Source organism: Neocloeon triangulifer, unplaced genomic scaffold, assembly GCF_031216515.1.
Source record: "Neocloeon triangulifer isolate White Clay Creek 2 clone unplaced genomic scaffold, ASM3121651v1 ptg000014l, whole genome shotgun sequence".
NCBI classification, from domain to species: domain Eukaryota; kingdom Metazoa; phylum Arthropoda; class Insecta; order Ephemeroptera; family Baetidae; genus Neocloeon; species Neocloeon triangulifer.
The window spans coordinates 29,508,099-29,530,275 of NW_026775556.1; the positions used below are offsets into that span (position 1 = coordinate 29,508,099).

The 22,177-nt window shown below is 38.8% G+C and overlaps 2 protein-coding genes across 10 annotated transcripts in view; both read right to left on the bottom strand.

Moving 5' to 3' along the window:
- The window catches only part of LOC132201274 (protein bunched, class 2/F/G isoform-like), a 52,583-nt gene extending 47,912 nt beyond the window's left edge, over window positions 1-4,671 (bottom strand). Inside the window, exons 1-2 of one of the 2 annotated variants that reach the window (XM_059627302.1) lie at window positions 4,010-4,671; window positions 1,839-3,526 (exon numbers count right to left, since the gene is read on the bottom strand). In XM_059627302.1, the coding sequence (XP_059483285.1) occupies window positions 1,839-3,526; window positions 4,010-4,453 (2,132 nt within the window). In that variant the 5' untranslated portion in view covers window positions 4,454-4,671. The remainder of the gene's footprint in view (window positions 1-1,838; window positions 3,527-4,009) is intronic. The other variant, XM_059627303.1, reaches the window with a different exon arrangement.
- A 2,092-nt stretch (window positions 4,672-6,763) lies between these two features.
- Window positions 6,764-21,533, bottom strand: LOC132201462 (uncharacterized). Of its 8 annotated transcripts, none has more exons than XR_009442276.1 (15): window positions 19,927-20,076; window positions 19,508-19,621; window positions 17,852-18,044; window positions 16,832-16,948; window positions 16,224-16,376; window positions 15,810-15,923; window positions 14,153-14,345; window positions 13,133-13,249; window positions 12,525-12,677; window positions 12,111-12,224; window positions 10,455-10,647; window positions 9,435-9,551; window positions 8,827-8,979; window positions 8,413-8,526; window positions 6,764-6,949 (listed from the first exon to the last, which is right to left on the bottom strand). XR_009442276.1 is itself a non-coding variant. In XM_059627643.1 (6 exons), exons 1-4 carry the CDS (start codon window positions 21,019-21,021, stop codon window positions 19,541-19,543), a joined length of 507 nt encoding a protein of 168 aa, XP_059483626.1. In that variant the 5' UTR covers window positions 21,022-21,054; the 3' UTR covers window positions 17,103-17,120; window positions 17,852-18,044; window positions 19,508-19,540. The 8 variants fall into 8 exon arrangements, 1 of the variants encoding a protein (XP_059483626.1); XR_009442278.1 differs by having other exon boundaries at window positions 7,011-8,526; XR_009442279.1 differs by having other exon boundaries at window positions 10,709-12,224.
- Window positions 21,534-22,177: the final 644 nt, after the last annotated feature.

The window sequence follows — 22,177 nt, forward strand, 5'->3', positions numbered from 1 at the left end:
CTTTCAGCCAGACGGTCTTTCGACCATGGCATTAGAATGCTTTTGCAAATTCATGTTGATTACAAACAGCGCGATCTAATTATTGAAATGCATAACCACAGATATAAAAATAAATTTAAGAAATACAGAACAAAATTAATTATTTTTTGGTAATTCTAATGGAATAAATTTTTACAATATTTTTTGTAAGTAAACGATAAAAAGGAAAAATGATTGAAAATATTTTTTTACTGATTTTAGTTTTTTTTTCATTGGCCCCTCATCAAGAATGTATTGAATGGGAAATAAATGATAAAATCAATTTTAATTCTAATGCAGTGCATTTTCCCTCCAAGAATTGGCATCAAACTCAATCCTATGACGTCATCTGCGGTAATTCCCATTGATTCGAGTCCAAAATTTCGGTAAAAGTGCAGCGTCTGGCAAATTCCAGCAGCTGCTCGGCGCCGCATACGTGCCGCGAGTCACGCGTGTTGCTTTGCCAACGAACAAAAGGAGACACCCCTGCGCTCCTTTATGATCATCCAGCCTAGGTAGGTCCATTTGAGAGCGGCCGTAAATCAGACAAAGGAGATTTATTACAACCGAAAAGACGCGTTAAAAAAAGTCAAATCCATTTGGCCCCCCAGGTAAAATGAATGCCTTTCGGTCTGGAAGAAAAATCATGACTGCACTGGAAGAAGGAAGAAAACTGACTCACTGGTTTGGACCAGTTTCACTGCGTTGAGCACGGAAAGCTGGGCAAAAGCAACTTGTTGATGCATGTATAAAGAGGAAATAAAATATTGAAATGATGTGGCTGAATTGAGCGTTTTGGCAAGAGAACAGTTTCCTACAATGGAGCACAACTTTGTGTAAAAAATTTCAATTTTTAAGAAGGATTTTTTTATATTATATAATACATTATTTAAGAAAAAAAATGAAGCTTCTTTAATATTTTCATTAATACCCTGTTACCAATATTAACATTTTGTGTAGAAAATTTCGATAAGGAAAAGCGGCTTTTTAATAAATTTTAATTCCACGTTAAATTAAGCTCCCTATAATTTTTTTGGACCAGAAAAAAATGCTATCATTCTGGGTCCAAACACGGTCAGATTCATTCACTGGTTTGATAATCATTAGCAATAATTGCGCCAACGTCAGCTTCCAATACATATATCCAGCTCGTGATTGCGACAAAGTCCGACGCCACGATCTGATTGTGCAAATAAATCTATCTGCGGTGCAAAAATAAATCTCGGCAGATTTATAAATGGCAGAAATGATAAATTTGATCGGGAAAGTCGCACATCACGTTGGCGGATTTATTATTTTTATTTTCATTATTTACTGGTATGAGTCACTCGCTGCGACTTGTCGGTTTTCTCCCGCGAACGAGTCAAGGTCCGAACGGTTTGGCAAACTGAGTCAGCTGCATCGAGACAAAAGCGAGAGGGTTGCCCAAGGGGCGCACATCGCGTGGGGTGAACGACCCCATTAACAGAACGAAAGAAAACAATTGATTTATAAATAAATGTAGCTGCAATTAATTCAGAATGATCTATTTTCTAAATCTAGCCGCGAGCGATGAAACATTTAAAATATTCATTTAAAGATCGGAAGAACCACGTGACGTTGAGATTAATTTGTTTCAAGGTTGCCGGTGCTGCTTTGCGCCAGGCGCCGAGCCGAAAATGCTGCATTGCTTATTTTTTTATTAATGAAATATCGCACTTGAAGATGGAGTACTATAATTAAAAACTAAGTAACCAATCAAAAACTGGCAAACTAGCGGAGAGTCATTCGAAAACCTTCACGCAGCACTCAGGTCAAGAAAAAATAAAGATCGGTCCTACCTTTCAGACTCGTCAGCGTGGTGATCCTTGCCGGCCAGGTCCTCCGAGGAGAGTTCGCCACCGATGATGGACGCAGCCGCAACTGGAGTTTCCTGAGGCTGGGGCGGCTCGGCCGATGGCTGGGCCTGCTCGTGAAGAGGCCCGTTTAGGGGTCCGTTAACGTAGGGATAGGGCGTGGTGGGGCCGTTGCTCTGCACCATCACCTGCGGCTGCTTTGCCAACGGCTTGGCCTGCATTTGTGGCTGTGGGGGCGTAACCTGTGGCTGCGGCTGGGCGCTCGGCTGAGGCGCCGCAGATGTCGCTTGCAGTTGCTGCATGACGGCTTGCGGCTGAGATTGCATTTGCGGCTGGAAAGTGGCCGGGATACTTGTGGGCACCATTTGGGGTGGCGGCTGGATCACCTGCGGCTGCGGTGGTAGTTGCTGCTGCATGGGGATTTGAATCGGTTGCGGCTGGTACTGCGGCTGCGGAGCCTGCACCATGTACTCCTGATACGGCTGTTGCGTAAACGTGCTAGCCATTGAGGTCTGTGGCACAAACTGGATGGGCTGCATTTGTGGCTGCATCGCCGGCTGTTTTGGCTGCTGCGGAGGTTGTTGGTACACAGGTTGGTATCCGGGTTGCGGCTGTTGGTTCTGCATCATTTGCTGGAAGTCGGCTTGCACGTACGTCACCTGCGGCTGAGATGGCTGGGCAGCCACGTAGCCAGCCGACTGTGGCATGGCTTGCTGCTGCTGGTATTGCGGTTGTGCTCCGTTTTGCTGGATGAAGCCATCAGGTTGTTTTGGTTGCACAAACTGCTGTTGCATTTGTGGCTGGAAAGCTGAAGGCTGAGTTGCAGGCTGTCCTTGTGGCTGCTGCATCATCACCGGCTGGAAATTGGTTTGCTGCTGCTGCATTTGTTGTTGCGGCTGCATCTGCTGCTGCTGGATTTGCTGTTGCGGCTGGATTTGCTGTTGTGGCTGAATCTGCTGCTGGGGCTGGATCTGTTGCTGAATCTGTTGTTGTGGTTGGATCTGTTGTTGCGGCTGGATTTGCTGTTGCGGCTGGATCTGCTGTTGTGGTTGAATTTGTTGTGGTTGAATTTGCTGTTGTGGTTGTATCTGTTGTTGCGGTTGAATCTGCTGTTGCGGCTGCATTTGCTGCTGCATCTGCTGTTGCTGCTGACTGATGAAACCCGCCGGTTGTGACATTGCCTTTGGTGGCTGCGTCGGCTGCTGCACGTACCCAGTTTGCTGTTGGGGTTGCGCTTGTGGTTGGGTCTGTACAAACTGCTGGGGTTGTTGCGGCTGGACGATAGGCTGCATGGGGTTTGTGGCAAAACTTGACGGCTGCGAAATTGGTTGTTGCACGTAGCCCTGCATTTGCTGAGGCGGCTGCTGTGGCTGGAAAGCCACAGGCTGGGGTTGCGCCACGTAGCCAGTGGATTGCGGTTGTTGAATAAAACTCTGCGGCTGCGGCTGTAACGGCTTGATGAACGGCTGTTGCGGCTGCTGGGGCGGGGGAGTGGAACGCACCGGCTCTTGTAGGTGCTGCGGAGGAGGCCTGGCAGCCGTGGCCGCCTCCACTTCTGCCTCTTCAGGAGCTGGCTCCTCACTTGCTGACGGCTGGGCCATATTGTGGTCCAGGAAGTCCATACATGTCCACCGCCCGCGTTTAAACGGCTCCGTGCTCTCAATTTTTACCACCTGTAACATTAATAATACTGTTAAATTAAAATAATAATCCCAATAAAATATTGAAAAAAAAATACTATAGAAAAAATAAATCTTTAAAAAGAATCTGTGACACACACAAAATTTAATTACAAACTTTCCACAATAGAAAAAAGTATTTTAAGACTTTTTAGCTTAGACTTGTTAGTTTGCTAAAAAGACTTGTTAAGTCCGTCAATTTTACATCACTTGGCCTCCTTGCAGGATTTGTTTACATTCGCAGACCCCATACGTCTATGACGACTAATGTCTAGGCTGTTCTTTATGTAACCCTACCGTTCTCAAAAACAGAAAGTGAAACGAGGAAAAAATAAGAGAACGTAAATTTCCCAAAATGACAAAAAAATAACCGGTGTGTTTTCCACAACCGGACACAACGACTATGTGAAGGCGGAACTTGGCTCGTTCTGACTTCGGGGAATAAACAGGGACACGTGACATAGGACAAGGACGAACCTTGAATCTGTCGTTTTTACAGGGTTGGTCCTTATGATCAGGGGCGTCCTTAGCCTCATGGGGCGAGTCAGCGGACGACGGAGCCACCAGCGCCAGGCCGTACTGGGCGCTGGTTGGTATGACGGGGGCGGCGACCGCGCCCTGTCCGAAGGCGGCGAAAATATCGTCCCTGGAGAAGGACGCGTCCTCGGAGAAGGAGTCGAGGTCGGTGGCTCGCGACTCCGTGTCTAGGTCGTCAGCGGAGTCGTCGCCGGCGTCCGTACTGGTCACGCGCGTGACGCTGGTGATTTGGAAGGATGGGCCCTTCTTGGGGCCCTTGGTGGGCCGCTGTTGCTCAGCGTCGGTCGCCAACGAGGCCGACGACGTCGACAGTCGAAGGGTCTCGCTGGTGGTGCGACTGCTGCTGCTGCTGCTCGTCGGCTGTTTCTGTTGCTTGTCGGCCATGTTTCGCTGTCGGAGGTGCTTCGGCTCGGCTCACCTGCTGGGCAGAATCACTTGTGCGGCCATGTCATGTCGGCCAGGCGCTCACGTCTCCTCACCGAACGATTCGACACCGCGCTTTGCTCGCCGACACGCTCACTCGCCGCCGACGGCCACCAACACTCCGTCCGTGTATTGAACACACACACACTCGCACGAACAATGATGGACGAGCGGCCAGATTCTACCGGTTAACTTGCCAAATGCACCGAAATACCGGTTTTTCAGCGCACACGTTGAAACGGTTTCAATAAGGAGTATGGAGATATTTCTAGAAAATAACAGTTAACGAGAATAAAATAAAGTTTTAGAGTCCAAATATTTTAAATTTTACAATTAATTTCATAATAATTTACTCAAATGAGAATTCTGGCTAAAATATTCAATTTCTTTTTACTTTTCCTTTAAAGATTGTCAACTCCTGTGCTTACACCTCACCCTTCGAGGCGATTATTTTGAACCAAGACCAATCACGAGTACTCGTTGATCTCTCATTCTGGCCGGTTAACCTGGCATTTTTGACGAATCAGTGAAGACCGCCGAATTGCAGGCACAAGTCATGGCCGCCTGGCCAGTTTGACCGGCGCGCAGCACGATGGCGCCACGGTTTAGGTCGTCTCTCGACGGCCTCGGCGGATCTCAGGCGAACTTTTTGAAGCCAGAGTTTTTCTTTTAGCAAGCTACATACAAGGCGCCAACCAAAGTATTGCGAACCACATGTCTAAGACGAGATGAAGAAGATAAATTAAGATAATAAAAGCAAAAGCAAAAATTATTGCAGGGTAAAACGGTGAAACTGCTAAAAAATTCAATTATGAATAAAAATATTAAATTTTGTGGTAGAATTTCACAATCGAGGGTTGATTCATGGTGATTTGAATTTAAAATCGGCTTTTCCTCGATGGGTTTTTGTGAGTTTTGTTTATTGTTTAAGAAAAAACAATATCCTGCTCTACATGTTTCGGCTGCGGGCTGCAGCCATAATTCATGAGCTTTCTCGGCGGTGGTCGAGAGAAGACTCGACCACTTCTCTCGACCACCGCCGAGAAAGCTCATGAATTATGGCTGCAGCCCGCAGCCGAAACATGTAGAGCAGGATATTGTTTTTTCTTAAACAATAAACAACTCACAAAAACCCATCGAGGAAAAGCCGATTTTAAATTCAAATCACCATTAAATTTTGAATGTATAGAGCATGAAATGTAAATTTTCAGTGAATAAATAAATAAGTGAATAATGGTTGTCTTGTTCAAAAAGGAGGAGTTGGTATTTAAGAAAAAATAAATTAATACTATCTACCTTTTGTTATAACTCTTCAAACCTAATTTCATTACCAATAAAATTATTTATTTCTTTTGCCTTTTCATCTTATAATCCGAACCCGTGATTATATTATTATCATTATTTTTTTTTATTTTTTTTTTTTTTAGGGTCAGGCCAAGACAAAAGCCTGTGCCCTTTCTTAGTGGTGCAGAAAGCAACACCCAATTTTTTTTATTTTTGGGTTCATAATTATTTTGTGTAATAACTTGATGTAATTAAGATGTTGTGTTTTTCATATATTATTGTATCTGAATGGAGAATAAATAAATTAATTAATTAATTAATTGTATATGTCGCGCCTGTTGTAGTGGTCGATTACATATTATCTGATTCTGAATCTGGACAAGAGGCGCGACCTTCCACAGGCGTTGCGTGCATTTGTCGCGCCGATTGAAGTGAACCATTACAAGAGGCGCGACATATAAAAACAACCCCCTTCTCCGTACAATGGTGGTATGGTCTTTTGCAATCAGTTAAGATTGTCTTCCCCTTCTGAACCCATCCCAAAGGCCCTTATTCTTTCCTGCAGTCCCGGTGAACTGTAATTTTTAGTAAAATTCAAAATTAAAAAAAAAACCGTGAGCGTTGAATTAAATTCAAGGTTATTCATATTAAATTTTTCTTTACACTTTATTAATTTTTGTGGATTCTTCATTTAATAAAAGTGCTCGAATAATATAATGTGTTTACCAAAAACTTGGAAATTTTTAGTCACTGAAGTAGGTTGCATTTTAATGAGAGATACTCAATTTTATAAGCCCCAGTTAGTATTTTTAAGTGGTTGCAATTCAACTCTAAATTGCTTGATTTGTGCCAAATTTGATATGTTTTAGTGTATCTTGCATGCACAAAATAGTCCGAAAACTAAAATTCTGATACTTGAAATATAAACATTTCATAATGCAATAAAGAAACACAATAATAAAATATAAAAAAAATCTCACCAATTTTTTTTTCAAGACATCCATCTGGCTGTTGGTCACGGCTTCTCCAGAGTTATTGGGAAAAGCCGAGGGTGAAGATGGCAAGCGTCCTCGCACTCTGTTGTCCAAGGAGGCATCGCGGTCCCACCATTGGTGCTGAAGCCAAAACCGCCCTTCCAAGCTGACACGCTCAGGCAGGATCTGTGGAAATAAACTAAAGAACTTCCAAAATTATTCTCACTTTAAAGAAAAATCTAATAATAAATTTGTGTTACCCAAACACAAACTATTTCACATGCACGTCTTTCAAACTACTGAACTATTCTCACTAGCACTTTTTTCACTTTTAAAATTCTATTTTCACTATTAAATAGTAACATTCATTTAACCTACTTTATCTAACAAGAAATTATATTTCAGTCCGTTTGTAGAACACTTAGCCAATTGATTTGGTCACATTTAATATGTCTTGTACAAAGCATTTTAACAATCAACACTATCATTTTCATTCATGCGCCGTAGCTGCTCAATACTTCTAATTTTTAATCCTTGCATTCATATTCTACAATACAAAAGTAATGGGCAGAAAATTTGATGATTGAATTTAAAAAAATTTGTATTTAGTTTGCTGCGCATTCAAAATCATTCATATAAGCTTGTAAACAGAAACTTTCTGCATTATGCGGTCCTATTATAAATATCTTGCATCACTCGAATTTTGGAAAAGTTACAAGAGAACAATCAATACATTGGACTTGGCCACTTTAAATAAGATTTGTTTAGATTTTTCTTTTGGTAAAAAAATAACCACTTGCACTTCACTCACTGTTCATGCAAAAGCCGTCCTTAAAGTTCAAAGAAACATGCATTTTTACTTTTAATAAGTTATTTGGCCATTTTTTAATAAAGAAGTATTAAAGTGGAGTGGTTTGACATCCCGACAAACTTAAGCAGACATCCGCGGTACTGAGACTCACTTCCGGCTATTGTTCGGGGGCAGGGGCTCCCGGTTGCGCAACGTGGAAGGTGTTCGAGGAGGCAAGCCCGGCGTGACCAAAAATACTGGACTACACAAGGGTGCCAACAACGAACCCAACCTCTTTCACGCCCATTGCCACACTCATGACAACTCAATCTCATGAGTGCACCACGTCAGCATCAGTGTCATCTGAATTCTCCGCACCTCCCATGCGTTCAGACACAGGACTTTAGTCGCAACCAAGCCCTGGACACCAAATCGTGTTCCCGCATGGCGAATGCAGAAGCTCAATGGGTGGTTGTGATGCCTCGGCATTATTCACACACAAGCCATTCAGACGACGCATTGCCAGCGGTGGCGGGCAACGTCCCCTGTTAGGGGCGGCCTTCAGCTGTTGTCCGCTCCGTTGGACCGGTATCTGTTGCGGGTGCAACCACTCCATTACAAAAAGATAATTGGCATAAGTGCAGTTGCTTCATTTATACATTTTTTTTAGTAATAATGACAAAATTCACCCAGATAACTATTCATTAAACTTTAAATTTAAATTACAGTATAATAAAAATGAAAACATTGGGCTCTCAGGCAAAACTGGTAAAAGTGGGTGGAGGATGTTGCGCCTATCTGTGGCAAATGCACAACTCAACCTAGTCACATTACTGTCTTGATCGTCGCATGCAGAATTTATTTAAACCTACTTGAGGTCAAAGGAGCTCCGTCTTCTGCAGGTTTCAAAACTTGACCAAGAGCTTGGCACTGGCGGTGTCTGCCAAGTCCTCAAACACTGTTGACGAGTGGCGTTTCTCTTCGACCTGATTGAATTTAATATTTATAATTAAAATTCCAATTATAAAAAACCGAGGATGCGGTTCTCATATATTATATAATATAATAATCTTCAATGTAATTAATTTATGTTAATGAGAACAATTACTGAATTTATTTTTTGTATGATTAAATGAGATTTTCTAATTAAATTAGAATTTAATTAATTCATGAAAATTGTATCCTTGGAATTACTTTGATTTGTTTCAAGAGTTAAGGTGTGCGACTAATCTTTGGCCAGAGCGCTTCTATGAAATAAAAATGCAAAAAAAATCCTATTGCACTACCTGCTCACTGCTCTGCAACAACCTTGGGGAGATTTCAACTGGCCGACTGGCATTGGTTTGCCTGGTGACCGACGGTGGTAGGCCATCACAACCTAGAAAGGATCTCATTTTTCCATTTCTGCCGCTCAATGTTGTCATTGGATTGGTTGAGGCCTAAAGAATTGAGAATTTATTAAAATAAATTTGATCCAAAGTGTAAAAATTTGGGCGAGTTCCCTTACTTTTACTTTAAAATAAATAATGGAACTAGAAACTTCTATGCAAAGTATTTAATCAGCTTGAAACCCTTTTTAAAATAAGTAAAATATTTTATTTCAATTAGAGTAAAGCTGGTTGAAGATTTATTATTGATTGGCTATGCCAAATTCAACATGCAAGAGAAAAATAACAAAACAAATAATAATAATAAAAAAAAAAAAATGATTTCATATTGATCCTGTGAAAATCAAAAGGACAAGGATCATATAAATGAAAACATTGGGCTCTTAGGCAAAACTGGTAAAAGTGGGTGGAGGATTTTGCGCCTATCTGTGGCAAATGCACAAAACTCAACCTAGTCACTTTACTCGTCTTGATCGTCGCATGCTTGAGAATAGATTTAAACCTACTTGAGGTCAAAGGAGCTCTGTGTACTGAAGGTTTCAAAACTTGAGCAAAAGCCTAGAACTGCGGTGTCTGCCAAGTCCTCAAACACTGTTGACGAGTGGCGTTTCTCTTCGACCTGACTGAATTTAATAATTCTAATTAAAATTCCAATTATAAAAAGCCTAGCATGCTGTGCTCGTATATAACATTTATAATCTTGAATGTAATAAGGCTTGCATTTATTTTAATGAGAACAATATCTGAATTTGTTTTAATTGTTTTGTTTTCTAGTGGCGTTTCTCTTCGACCTGACTGAATTTAATAATTCTAATTAAAATTCCAATTATAAAAAGCCTAGCATGCTGTTCTCGTATATAACATTTATAATCTTGAATGTAATAAGGCTTGCATTTATTTTAATGAGAACAATATCTGAATTTGTTTTAATTGTTTTGTTTTCTAATTAAATTAGAATTTAATTCATGAAAATTGTATCCTTTGAATTAGTTTGATTTAGGATTGATTAGGATAGATTATTAGTTTCAAGAGTTAAGGTGTGCAAGAGCGCTTCTATAAAATAAAATGCAAAATAAACTCTTATTGCGCACTGACCTGGCTCTCACTGCTCTGCAACAACCTTGGGGAGATTTCGACTGGCGGACTGGCATTGGTTTGCCTGATGACCGACGTTGGATTTCAAAATTAAAAATACAACTTCGAGCGTTGAATTAAGCTCATGGTTATTTATATTAAATTTATCATTACACTTTATTATTAATCTTGTGGATTCTTCATTTAATAAAAATGCTCAAATAATATAATTTCGTAAAAAAAAACTTGGAAATTTTTAATCACTGAAGTAGGTTGCTTTATTATGAGAGATACTCAATTTTATAAGCCCCAGATAGTATTTTTAAGTGGTTGCAATTCAACTCTAAATTGCTTGATTTGTGCCAAATTTGATATGTATATTGCAAGCATAAAATATTTCGAAAAACTAATATTATTATTCTGATACTTGAAATATAAAATAGAAATCTCACCGAATTTTTTTCAAAGACGTCCATCTGGCTGTCGTTCACGGCTTTTCCAGAGTTATTGGGAAAAGCCGAGGGTGAAGATGGCAAGCGTCCTCGCACTCTGTTGTCCAAGGAGGCATCGCGGTCCCACCATTGGTGCTGAAGCCAAAACCGCCCTTCCAAGCTGACACGCTCAGGCAGGATCTGTGGAAATAAACTAAAGAACTTCCAAAATTATTCTCACTTTAAAGAAAAATCTAATAATAAATTTGTGTTACCCAAACACAAACTATTTCACATGCACGTCTTTCAAACTACTGAACTATTCTCACTAGCACTTTTTTCACTTTTAAAATTCTATTTTCACTATTAAATAGTAACATTCATTTAACCTACTTTATCTAACAAGAAATTATATTTCAGTCCGTTTGTAGAACACTTAGCCAATTGATTTGGTCACATTTAATATGTCTTGTACAAAGCATTTTAACAATCAACACTATCATTTTCATTCATGCGCCGTAGCTGCTCAATACTTCTAATTTTTAATCCTTGCATTCATATTCTACAATACAAAAGTAATGGGCAGAAAATTTGATGATTGAATTTAAAAAAATTTGTATTTAGTTTGCTGCGCATTCAAAATCATTCATATAAGCTTGTAAACAGAAACTTTCTGCATTATGCGGTCCTATTATAAATATCTTGCATCACTCGAATTTTGGAAAAGTTACAAGAGAACAATCAATACATTGGACTTGGCCACTTTAAATAAGATTTGTTTAGATTTTTCTTTTGGTAAAAAAATAACCACTTGCACTTCACTCACTGTTCATGCAAAAGCCGTCCTTAAAGTTCAAAGAAACATGCATTTTTACTTTTAATAAGTTATTTGGCCATTTTTTAATAAAGAAGTATTAAAGTGGAGTGGTTTGACATCCCGACAAACTTAAGCAGACATCCGCGGTACTGAGACTCACTTCCGGCTATTGTTCGGGGGCAGGGGCTCCCGGTTGCGCAACGTGGAAGGTGTTCGAGGAGGCAAGCCCGGCGTGACCAAAAATACTGGACTACACAAGGGTGCCAACAACGAACCCAACCTCTTTCACGCCCATTGCCACACTCATGACAACTCAATCTCATGAGTGCACCACGTCAGCATCAGTGTCATCTGAATTCTCCGCACCTCCCATGCGTTCAGACACAGGACTTTAGTCGCAACCAAGCCCTGGACACCAAATCGTGTTCCCGCATGGCGAATGCAGAAGCTCAATGGGTGGTTGTGATGCCTCGGCATTATTCACACACAAGCCATTCAGACGACGCATTGCCAGCGGTGGCGGGCAACGTCCCCTGTTAGGGGCGGCCTTCAGCTGTTGTCCGCTCCGTTGGACCGGTATCTGTTGCGGGTGCAACCACTCCATTACAAAAAGATAATTGGCATAAGTGCAGTTGCTTCATTTATACATTTTTTTTAGTAATAATGACAAAATTCACCCAGATAACTATTCATTAAACTTTAAATTTAAATTACAGTATAATAAAAATGAAAACATTGGGCTCTCAGGCAAAACTGGTAAAAGTGGGTGGAGGATGTTGCGCCTATCTGTGGCAAATGCACAACTCAACCTAGTCACATTACTGTCTTGATCGTCGCATGCAGAATTTATTTAAACCTACTTGAGGTCAAAGGAGCTCCGTCTTCTGCAGGTTTCAAAACTTGACCAAGAGCTTGGCACTGGCGGTGTCTGCCAAGTCCTCAAACACTGTTGACGAGTGGCGTTTCTCTTCGACCTGATTGAATTTAATATTTCTAATTAAAATTCCAATTATAAAAAACCGAGGATGCGGTTCTCATATATTATATAATATAATAATCTTCAATGTAATTAATTTATGTTAATGAGAACAATTACTGAATTTATTTTTTGTATGATTAAATGAGATTTTCTAATTAAATTAGAATTTAATTAATTCATGAAAATTGTATCCTTGGAATTACTTTGATTTGTTTCAAGAGTTAAGGTGTGCGACTAATCTTTGGCCAGAGCGCTTCTATGAAATAAAAATGCAAAAAAAATCCTATTGCACTACCTGCTCACTGCTCTGCAACAACCTTGGGGAGATTTCAACTGGCCGACTGGCATTGGTTTGCCTGGTGACCGACGGTGGTAGGCCATCACAACCTCGAAAGGATCTCATTTTTCCATTTCTGCCGCTCAATGTTGTCATTGGATTGGTTGAGGCCTAAAGAATTGAGAATTTATTAAAATAAATTTGATCCAAGAGTGTAAAAATTTGGGCGAGTTCCCTTACTTTTACTTTAAAATAAATAATGGAACTAGAAACTTCTATGCAAAGTATTTAATCAGCTTGAAACCCTTTTTAAAATAAGTAAAATATTTTATTTCAATTAGAGTAAAGCTGGTTGAAGATTTATTATTGATTGGCTATGCCAAATTCAACATGCAAGAGAAAAATAACAAAACAAATAATAATAATAAAAAAAAAAAATGATTTCATATTGATCCTGTGAAAATCAAAAGGACAAGGATCATATAAATGAAAACATTGGGCTCTTAGGCAAAACTGGTAAAAGTGGGTGGAGGATTTTGCGCCTATCTGTGGCAAATGCACAAAACTCAACCTAGTCACTTTACTCGTCTTGATCGTCGCATGCTTGAGAATAGATTTAAACCTACTTGAGGTCAAAGGAGCTCTGTGTACTGAAGGTTTCAAAACTTGAGCAAAAGCCTAGAACTGCGGTGTCTGCCAAGTCCTCAAACACTGTTGACGAGTGGCGTTTCTCTTCGACCTGACTGAATTTAATAATTCTAATTAAAATTCCAATTATAAAAAGCCTAGCATGCTGTGCTCGTATATAACATTTATAATCTTGAATGTAATAAGGCTTGCATTTATTTTAATGAGAACAATATCTGAATTTGTTTTAATTGTTTTGTTTTCTAGTGGCGTTTCTCTTCGACCTGACTGAATTTAATAATTCTAATTAAAATTCCAATTATAAAAAGCCTAGCATGCTGTTCTCGTATATAACATTTATAATCTTGAATGTAATAAGGCTTGCATTTATTTTAATGAGAACAATATCTGAATTTGTTTTAATTGTTTTGTTTTCTAATTAAATTAGAATTTAATTCATGAAAATTGTATCCTTTGAATTAGTTTGATTTAGGATTGATTAGGATAGATTATTAGTTTCAAGAGTTAAGGTGTGCAAGAGCGCTTCTATAAAATAAAATGCAAAATAAACTCTTATTGCGCACTGACCTGGCTCTCACTGCTCTGCAACAACCTTGGGGAGATTTCGACTGGCGGACTGGCATTGGTTTGCCTGATGACCGACGTTGGATTTCAAAATTAAAAATACAACTTCGAGCGTTGAATTAAGCTCATGGTTATTTATATTAAATTTATCATTACACTTTATTATTAATCTTGTGGATTCTTCATTTAATAAAAATGCTCAAATAATATAATTTCGTAAAAAAAAACTTGGAAATTTTTAATCACTGAAGTAGGTTGCTTTATTATGAGAGATACTCAATTTTATAAGCCCCAGATAGTATTTTTAAGTGGTTGCAATTCAACTCTAAATTGCTTGATTTGTGCCAAATTTGATATGTATATTGCAAGCATAAAATATTTCGAAAAACTAATATTATTATTCTGATACTTGAAATATAAAATAGAAATCTCACCGAATTTTTTTCAAAGACGTCCATCTGGCTGTCGTTCACGGCTTTTCCAGAGTTATTGGGAAAAGCCGAGGGTGAAGATGGCAAGCGTCCTCGCACTCTGTTGTCCAAGGAGGCATCGCGGTCCCACCATTGGTGCTGAAGCCAAAACCGCCCTTCCAAGCTGACACGCTCAGGCAGGATCTGTGGAAATAAACTAAAGAACTTCCAAAATTATTCTCACTTTAAAGAAAAATCTAATAATAAATTTGTGTTACCCAAACACAAACTATTTCACATGCACGTCTTTCAAACTACTGAACTATTCTCACTAGCACTTTTTTCACTTTTAAAATTCTATTTTCACTATTAAATAGTAACATTCATTTAACCTACTTTATCTAACAAGAAATTATATTTCAGTCCGTTTGTAGAACACTTAGCCAATTGATTTGGTCACATTTAATATGTCTTGTACAAAGCATTTTAACAATCAACACTATCATTTTCATTCATGCGCCGTAGCTGCTCAATACTTCTAATTTTTAATCCTTGCATTCATATTCTACAATACAAAAGTAATGGGCAGAAAATTTGATGATTGAATTTAAAAAAATTTGTATTTAGTTTGCTGCGCATTCAAAATCATTCATATAAGCTTGTAAACAGAAACTTTCTGCATTATGCGGTCCTATTATAAATATCTTGCATCACTCGAATTTTGGAAAAGTTACAAGAGAACAATCAATACATTGGACTTGGCCACTTTAAATAAGATTTGTTTAGATTTTTCTTTTGGTAAAAAAATAACCACTTGCACTTCACTCACTGTTCATGCAAAAGCCGTCCTTAAAGTTCAAAGAAACATGCATTTTTACTTTTAATAAGTTATTTGGCCATTTTTTAATAAAGAAGTATTAAAGTGGAGTGGTTTGACATCCCGACAAACTTAAGCAGACATCCGCGGTACTGAGACTCACTTCCGGCTATTGTTCGGGGGCAGGGGCTCCCGGTTGCGCAACGTGGAAGGTGTTCGAGGAGGCAAGCCCGGCGTGACCAAAAATACTGGACTACACAAGGGTGCCAACAACGAACCCAACCTCTTTCACGCCCATTGCCACACTCATGACAACTCAATCTCATGAGTGCACCACGTCAGCATCAGTGTCATCTGAATTCTCCGCACCTCCCATGCGTTCAGACACAGGACTTTAGTCGCAACCAAGCCCTGGACACCAAATCGTGTTCCCGCATGGCGAATGCAGAAGCTCAATGGGTGGTTGTGATGCCTCGGCATTATTCACACACAAGCCATTCAGACGACGCATTGCCAGCGGTGGCGGGCAACGTCCCCTGTTAGGGGCGGCCTTCAGCTGTTGTCCGCTCCGTTGGACCGGTATCTGTTGCGGGTGCAACCACTCCATTACAAAAAGATAATTGGCATAAGTGCAGTTGCTTCATTTATACATTTTTTTTTAGTAATAATGACAAAATTCACCCAGATAACTATTCATTAAACTTTAAATTTAAATTACAGTATAATAAAAATGAAAACATTGGGCTCTCAGGCAAAACTGGTAAAAGTGGGTGGAGGATGTTGCGCCTATCTGTGGCAAATGCACAACTCAACCTAGTCACATTACTGTCTTGATCGTCGCATGCAGAATTTATTTAAACCTACTTGAGGTCAAAGGAGCTCCGTCTTCTGCAGGTTTCAAAACTTGACCAAGAGCTTGGCACTGGCGGTGTCTGCCAAGTCCTCAAACACTGTTGACGAGTGGCGTTTCTCTTCGACCTGATTGAATTTAATATTTCTAATTAAAATTCCAATTATAAAAAACCGAGGATGCGGTTCTCATATATTATATAATATAATAATCTTCAATGTAATTAATTTATGTTAATGAGAACAATTACTGAATTTATTTTTTGTATGATTAAATGAGATTTTCTAATTAAATTAGAATTTAATTAATTCATGAAAATTGTATCCTTGGAATTACTTTGATTTGTTTCAAGAGTTAAGGTGTGCGACTAATCTTTGGCCAGAGCGCTTCTATGAAATAAAAATGCAAAAAAAATCCTATTGCACTACCTGCTCACTGCTCTGCAACAACCTTGGGGAGATTTCAACTGGCCGACTGGCATTGGTTTGCCTGGTGACCGACGGTGGTAGGCCATCACAACCTCGAAAGGATCTCATTTTTCCATTTCTGCCGCTCAATGTTGTCATTGGATTGGTTGAGGCCTAAAGAATTGAGAATTTATTAAAATAAATTTGATCCAAGAGTGTAAAAATTTGGGCGAGTTCCCTTACTTTTACTTTAAAATAAATAATGGAACTAGAAACTTCTATGCAAAGTATTTAATCAGCTTGAAACCCTTTTTAAAATAAGTAAAATATTTTATTTCAATTAGAGTAAAGCTGGTTGAAGATTTATTATTGATTGGCTATGCCAAATTCAACATGCAAGAGAAAAATAACAAAACAAATAATAATAATAAAAAAAAAAAATGATTTCATATTGATCCTGTGAAAATCAAAAGGACAAGGATCATATAAATGAAAACATTGGGCTCTTAGGCAAAACTGGTAAAAGTGGGTGGAGGATTTTGCGCCTATCTGTGGCAAATGCACAAAACTCAACCTAGTCACTTTACTCGTCTTGATCGTCGCATGCTTGAGAATAGATTTAAACCTACTTGAGGTCAAAGGAGCTCTGTGTACTGAAGGTTTCAAAACTTGAGCAAAAGCCTAGAACTGCGGTGTCTGCCAAGTCCTCAAACACTGTTGACGAGTGGCGTTTCTCTTCGACCTGACTGAATTTAATAATTCTAATTAAAATTCCAATTATAAAAAGCCTAGCATGCTGTGCTCGTATATAACATTTATAATCTTGAATGTAATAAGGCTTGCATTTATTTTAATGAGAACAATATCTGAATTTGTTTTAATTGTTTTGTTTTCTAGTGGCGTTTCTCTTCGACCTGACTGAATTTAATAATTCTAATTAAAATTCCAATTATAAAAAGCCTAGCATGCTGTTCTCGTATATAACATTTATAATCTTGAATGTAATAAGGCTTGCATTTATTTTAATGAGAACAATATCTGAATTTGTTTTAATTGTTTTGTTTTCTAATTAAATTAGAATTTAATTCATGAAAATTGTATCCTTTGAATTAGTTTGATTTAGGATTGATTAGGATAGATTATTAGTTTCAAGAGTTAAGGTGTGCAAGAGCGCTTCTATAAAATAAAATGCAAAATAAACTCTTATTGCGCACTGACCTGGCTCTCACTGCTCTGCAACAACCTTGGGGAGATTTCGACTGGCGGACTGGCATTGGTTTGCCTGATGACCGACGTTGGATTTCAAAATTAAAAATACAACTTCGAGCGTTGAATTAAGCTCATGGTTATTTATATTAAATTTATCATTACACTTTATTATTAATCTTGTGGATTCTTCATTTAATAAAAATGCTCAAATAATATAATTTCGTAAAAAAAAACTTGGAAATTTTTAATCACTGAAGTAGGTTGCTTTATTATGAGAGATACTCAATTTTATAAGCCCCAGATAGTATTTTTAAGTGGTTGCAATTCAACTCTAAATTGCTTGATTTGTGCCAAATTTGATATGTATATTGCAAGCATAAAATATTTCGAAAAACTAATATTATTATTCTGATACTTGAAATATAAAATAGAAATCTCACCGAATTTTTTTCAAAGACGTCCATCTGGCTGTCGTTCACGGCTTTTCCAGAGTTATTGGGAAAAGCCGAGGGTGAAGATGGCAAGCGTCCTCGCACTCTGTTGTCCAAGGAGGCATCGCGGTCCCACCATTGGTGCTGAAGCCAAAACCGCCCTTCCAAGCTGACACGCTCAGGCAGGATCTGTGGAAATAAACTAAAGAACTTCCAAAATTATTCTCACTTTAAAGAAAAATCTAATAATAAATTTGTGTTACCCAAACACAAACTATTTCACATGCACGTCTTTCAAACTACTGAACTATTCTCACTAGCACTTTTTTCACTTTTAAAATTCTATTTTCACTATTAAATAGTAACATTCATTTAACCTACTTTATCTAACAAGAAATTATATTTCAGTCCGTTTGTAGAACACTTAGCCAATTGATTTGGTCACATTTAATATGTCTTGTACAAAGCATTTTAACAATCAACACTATCATTTTCATTCATGCGCCGTAGCTGCTCAATACTTCTAATTTTTAATCCTTGCATTCATATTCTACAATACAAAAGTAATGGGCAGAAAATTTGATGATTGAATTTAAAAAAATTTGTATTTAGTTTGCTGCGCATTCAAAATCATTCATATAAGCTTGTAAACAGAAACTTTCTGCATTATGCGGTCCTATTATAAATATCTTGCATCACTCGAATTTTGGAAAAGTTACAAGAGAACAATCAATACATTGGACTTGGCCACTTTAAATAAGATTTGTTTAGATTTTTCTTTTGGTAAAAAAATAACCACTTGCACTTCACTCACTGTTCATGCAAAAGCCGTCCTTAAAGTTCAAAGAAACATGCATTTTTACTTTTAATAAGTTATTTGGCCATTTTTTAATAAAGAAGTATTAAAGTGGAGTGGTTTGACATCCCGACAAACTTAAGCAGACATCCGCGGTACTGAGACTCACTTCCGGCTATTGTTCGGGGGCAGGGGCTCCCGGTTGCGCAACGTGGAAGGTGTTCGAGGAGGCAAGCCCGGCGTGACCAAAAATACTGGACTACACAAGGGTGCCAACAACGAACCCAACCTCTTTCACGCCCATTGCCACACTCATGACAACTCAATCTCATGAGTGCACCACGTCAGCATCAGTGTCATCTGAATTCTCCGCACCTCCCATGCGTTCAGACACAGGACTTTAGTCGCAACCAAGCCCTGGACACCAAATCGTGTTCCCGCATGGCGAATGCAGAAGCTCAATGGGTGGTTGTGATGCCTCGGCATTATTCACACACAAGCCATTCAGACGACGCATTGCCAGCGGTGGCGGGCAACGTCCCCTGTTAGGGGCGGCCTTCAGCTGTTGTCCGCTCCGTTGGACCGGTATCTGTTGCGGGTGCAACCACTCCATTACAAAAAGATAATTGGCATAAGTGCAGTTGCTTCATTTATACATTTTTTTTAGTAATAATGACAAAATTCACCCAGATAACTATTCATTAAACTTTAAATTTAAATTACAGTATAATAAAAATGAAAACATTGGGCTCTCAGGCAAAACTGGTAAAAGTGGGTGGAGGATGTTGCGCCTATCTGTGGCAAATGCACAACTCAACCTAGTCACATTACTGTCTTGATCGTCGCATGCAGAATTTATTTAAACCTACTTGAGGTCAAAGGAGCTCCGTCTTCTGCAGGTTTCAAAACTTGACCAAGAGCTTGGCACTGGCGGTGTCTGCCAAGTCCTCAAACACTGTTGACGAGTGGCGTTTCTCTTCGACCTGATTGAATTTAATAATTCTAATTAAAATTCCAATTATAAAGAGCTGAGGATGCTGTTCTCATATATAATATAATAATCTTAATGTAATAAGGCCTGCATTTATTTTAATGAGAACAATTTAATTTTTGAATTTGTTTTATGATTCAATGAGTTTTTGTAATTAAATTAGAATTTAATTCATGAAAATTTTTTATTCTTTGAATTAGTTTCATTTCTTTCAAGAGTTAAGGTGTGCGACTAATATCTTTGGCCAGAGCGCTTCTATGAAATAAAAATGCAAAAAAACTCCTATATTGCACTGACCTGGCTCTCACTGCTCTGCAACAACCTTGGGGAGATTTCGACTGGCCGACTGGCATTGGTTTGCCTGGTGACCGACGGTGGTAGGCCATCACAACCTCGAAAGGATCTCATTTTTCCATTTCTGCCGCTCAATGTTGTCGTTGGATTGGTTGAGGCATTGGATTGGTTGAGACCTAAAGAATTGAGAATTTATTAAAATAAATTTGATCCAAGAGTGTAAAAATTTGGGCGAGTTCCCTTTCTTATACTTTAAAATAAATAATGGAACTAGAAACTTCTATGCAAAATATTTATTCCGCTTGAAACCTTTTTAAAATAAGTTAAATATTTTATTTTAATTGGAGTAAAGCTGCGGTTGAAGATTTATTATTGATTGGCTATGCCAAATTCAACATGGAAGAGAAAAATAACAAAACAAGTAATAATAAAGTGATTTCAATGATCCTGACGATCCTGTGAAAATTAAAAGGAAAAGGATTATTCTCACCAAAAAAAGTATTGTTGATGACCCTGGTTGATGCCCATGCGGCGTTGTTGAAGTTGTTGGACAAAGCCGTCGGCGAGAGTTTTCCGAAGAAAGCATTATGTTCCAACAAGGCTGAACACGTGGCCGCTGCCCACTTGTTGTGTTGAAGTCCGAGTGACCTGTTAAAAATTTTCAAAAATTAATGATTTATTTTAATGACGATGAAACTAAAAATGCATTAATCTCATGTTTTTGTATTAAAAGTACACATTATAATGAGCTTTTTTATATTTAAATCAAAACAACGAGACGAGAGGGAAGGTATTTAAAATTTTGACAATTCAAATTTAACGACCAAAATCAGCATTGAAAATGTGACATTTTTTGAATAGCCGCACTCCGTCAACGTATAACTGGATGTGATTTCACGAGCAAGTTCAGGAGAACGATGAAACAAAGTCGGGGAATCGAAAAGCAATTTTTCAACTGAAAAACGCACGCGATTTATGAGACGGGGCGCCGTTGAAACAATACCTTAGGGTCAGGGTGGGGTCAGGCCTCAATTTCCATGCGGTGGACAGGTCTGACGAACCCTGAGAGAGCCGCTTTCGTGGAGAAAATGCCAGCATCACGCGGATCACACAAGCGACAGCGCCGCCATGTTTGCGACTGCGGCCGGAAGCGCGAGCACCAAGAAAGGGGCGAGAGGGGATTACAGGTGAAGTAAAGGTGATGCTAAAATTAATATTTCTCCACGCTTATTTAATTATTTCTCCGATATTTAACGCGCTTAAACTAAATATTTTATCTTGCGAAAAAGCAAAGTGTCATTTGAGTTCACGTTCAGTGGGGTCTCGGTGTCTCGAATACGCAGATTTACAAAATTATTGCTGCCTGACAAGAACACGCGCGCCGTGCACATGGAAAAATACGTGCAATTCGATTAATTATGGGCCTCAATGGGACCTACCTGGGGTGAAGTCATGAGTGCGGACTTGTCAGCGTGGTCTCCGCGGTGAGAAGATCCATTTTTCTTCGTAATTCGGCGAATGCGGTTTGATTTCTGTCAGTTTCGCCCGATTTTTCTTCAAGCGAGAAAGTTCTGGATCTAGAAATCTGGACTGGACTGGAAGACACGCCGGCGCTTGTTCTTGCCGGTCGAGCGAGAAAAGGAAAAGAGGGAGGGTCGGAGGCGCTCGGCCGGTCGCCCACACACTCTCTCGCTTTTTGCATTCCTTTGCCTTTGTGTGCTCAACACACGTCCTTGGAAAGGAAAAATGACAAGTCAGATGAAATTATTCAGGAATAATTGAGTTTATAAAATTGGGCCCATGAATGATTGTCTCAACGCACTAACCGCACTCAAAGTAGTTGTCACGTAGCTATTAAAATTTTATATTTTAAAGTCAATGTAATTTTTAGTAAATTAATAAATTTCAACATTAAAAATAAAACTTCGAGCTTTGAATTTAATTCAAGGTTATTCATATTAAATTTTTCATTGTTTTTTTTGTAAAAAGTTTTTTGATGAGGGGGGGGGGGGAGTCCCAAGACCTTTGCATCACTTCCTGAATATCGTCTCCTCATCGGTTTGCATTTCATTTCTCTTGAAAATGAATAGCTCTTGGAATAAAATAAAAGTAAAGATTTGCTGATAAAATTTCATGTGTTTATTAAGTTTATTGTTAGTGTTAGAATCCATATAAAGGATTTTTTAAACTTTTCAGAGTTAATTTACAAATCGCAAACAGATTTTTTGCAAGCCCGTCTTTAAAAAAAAATTGA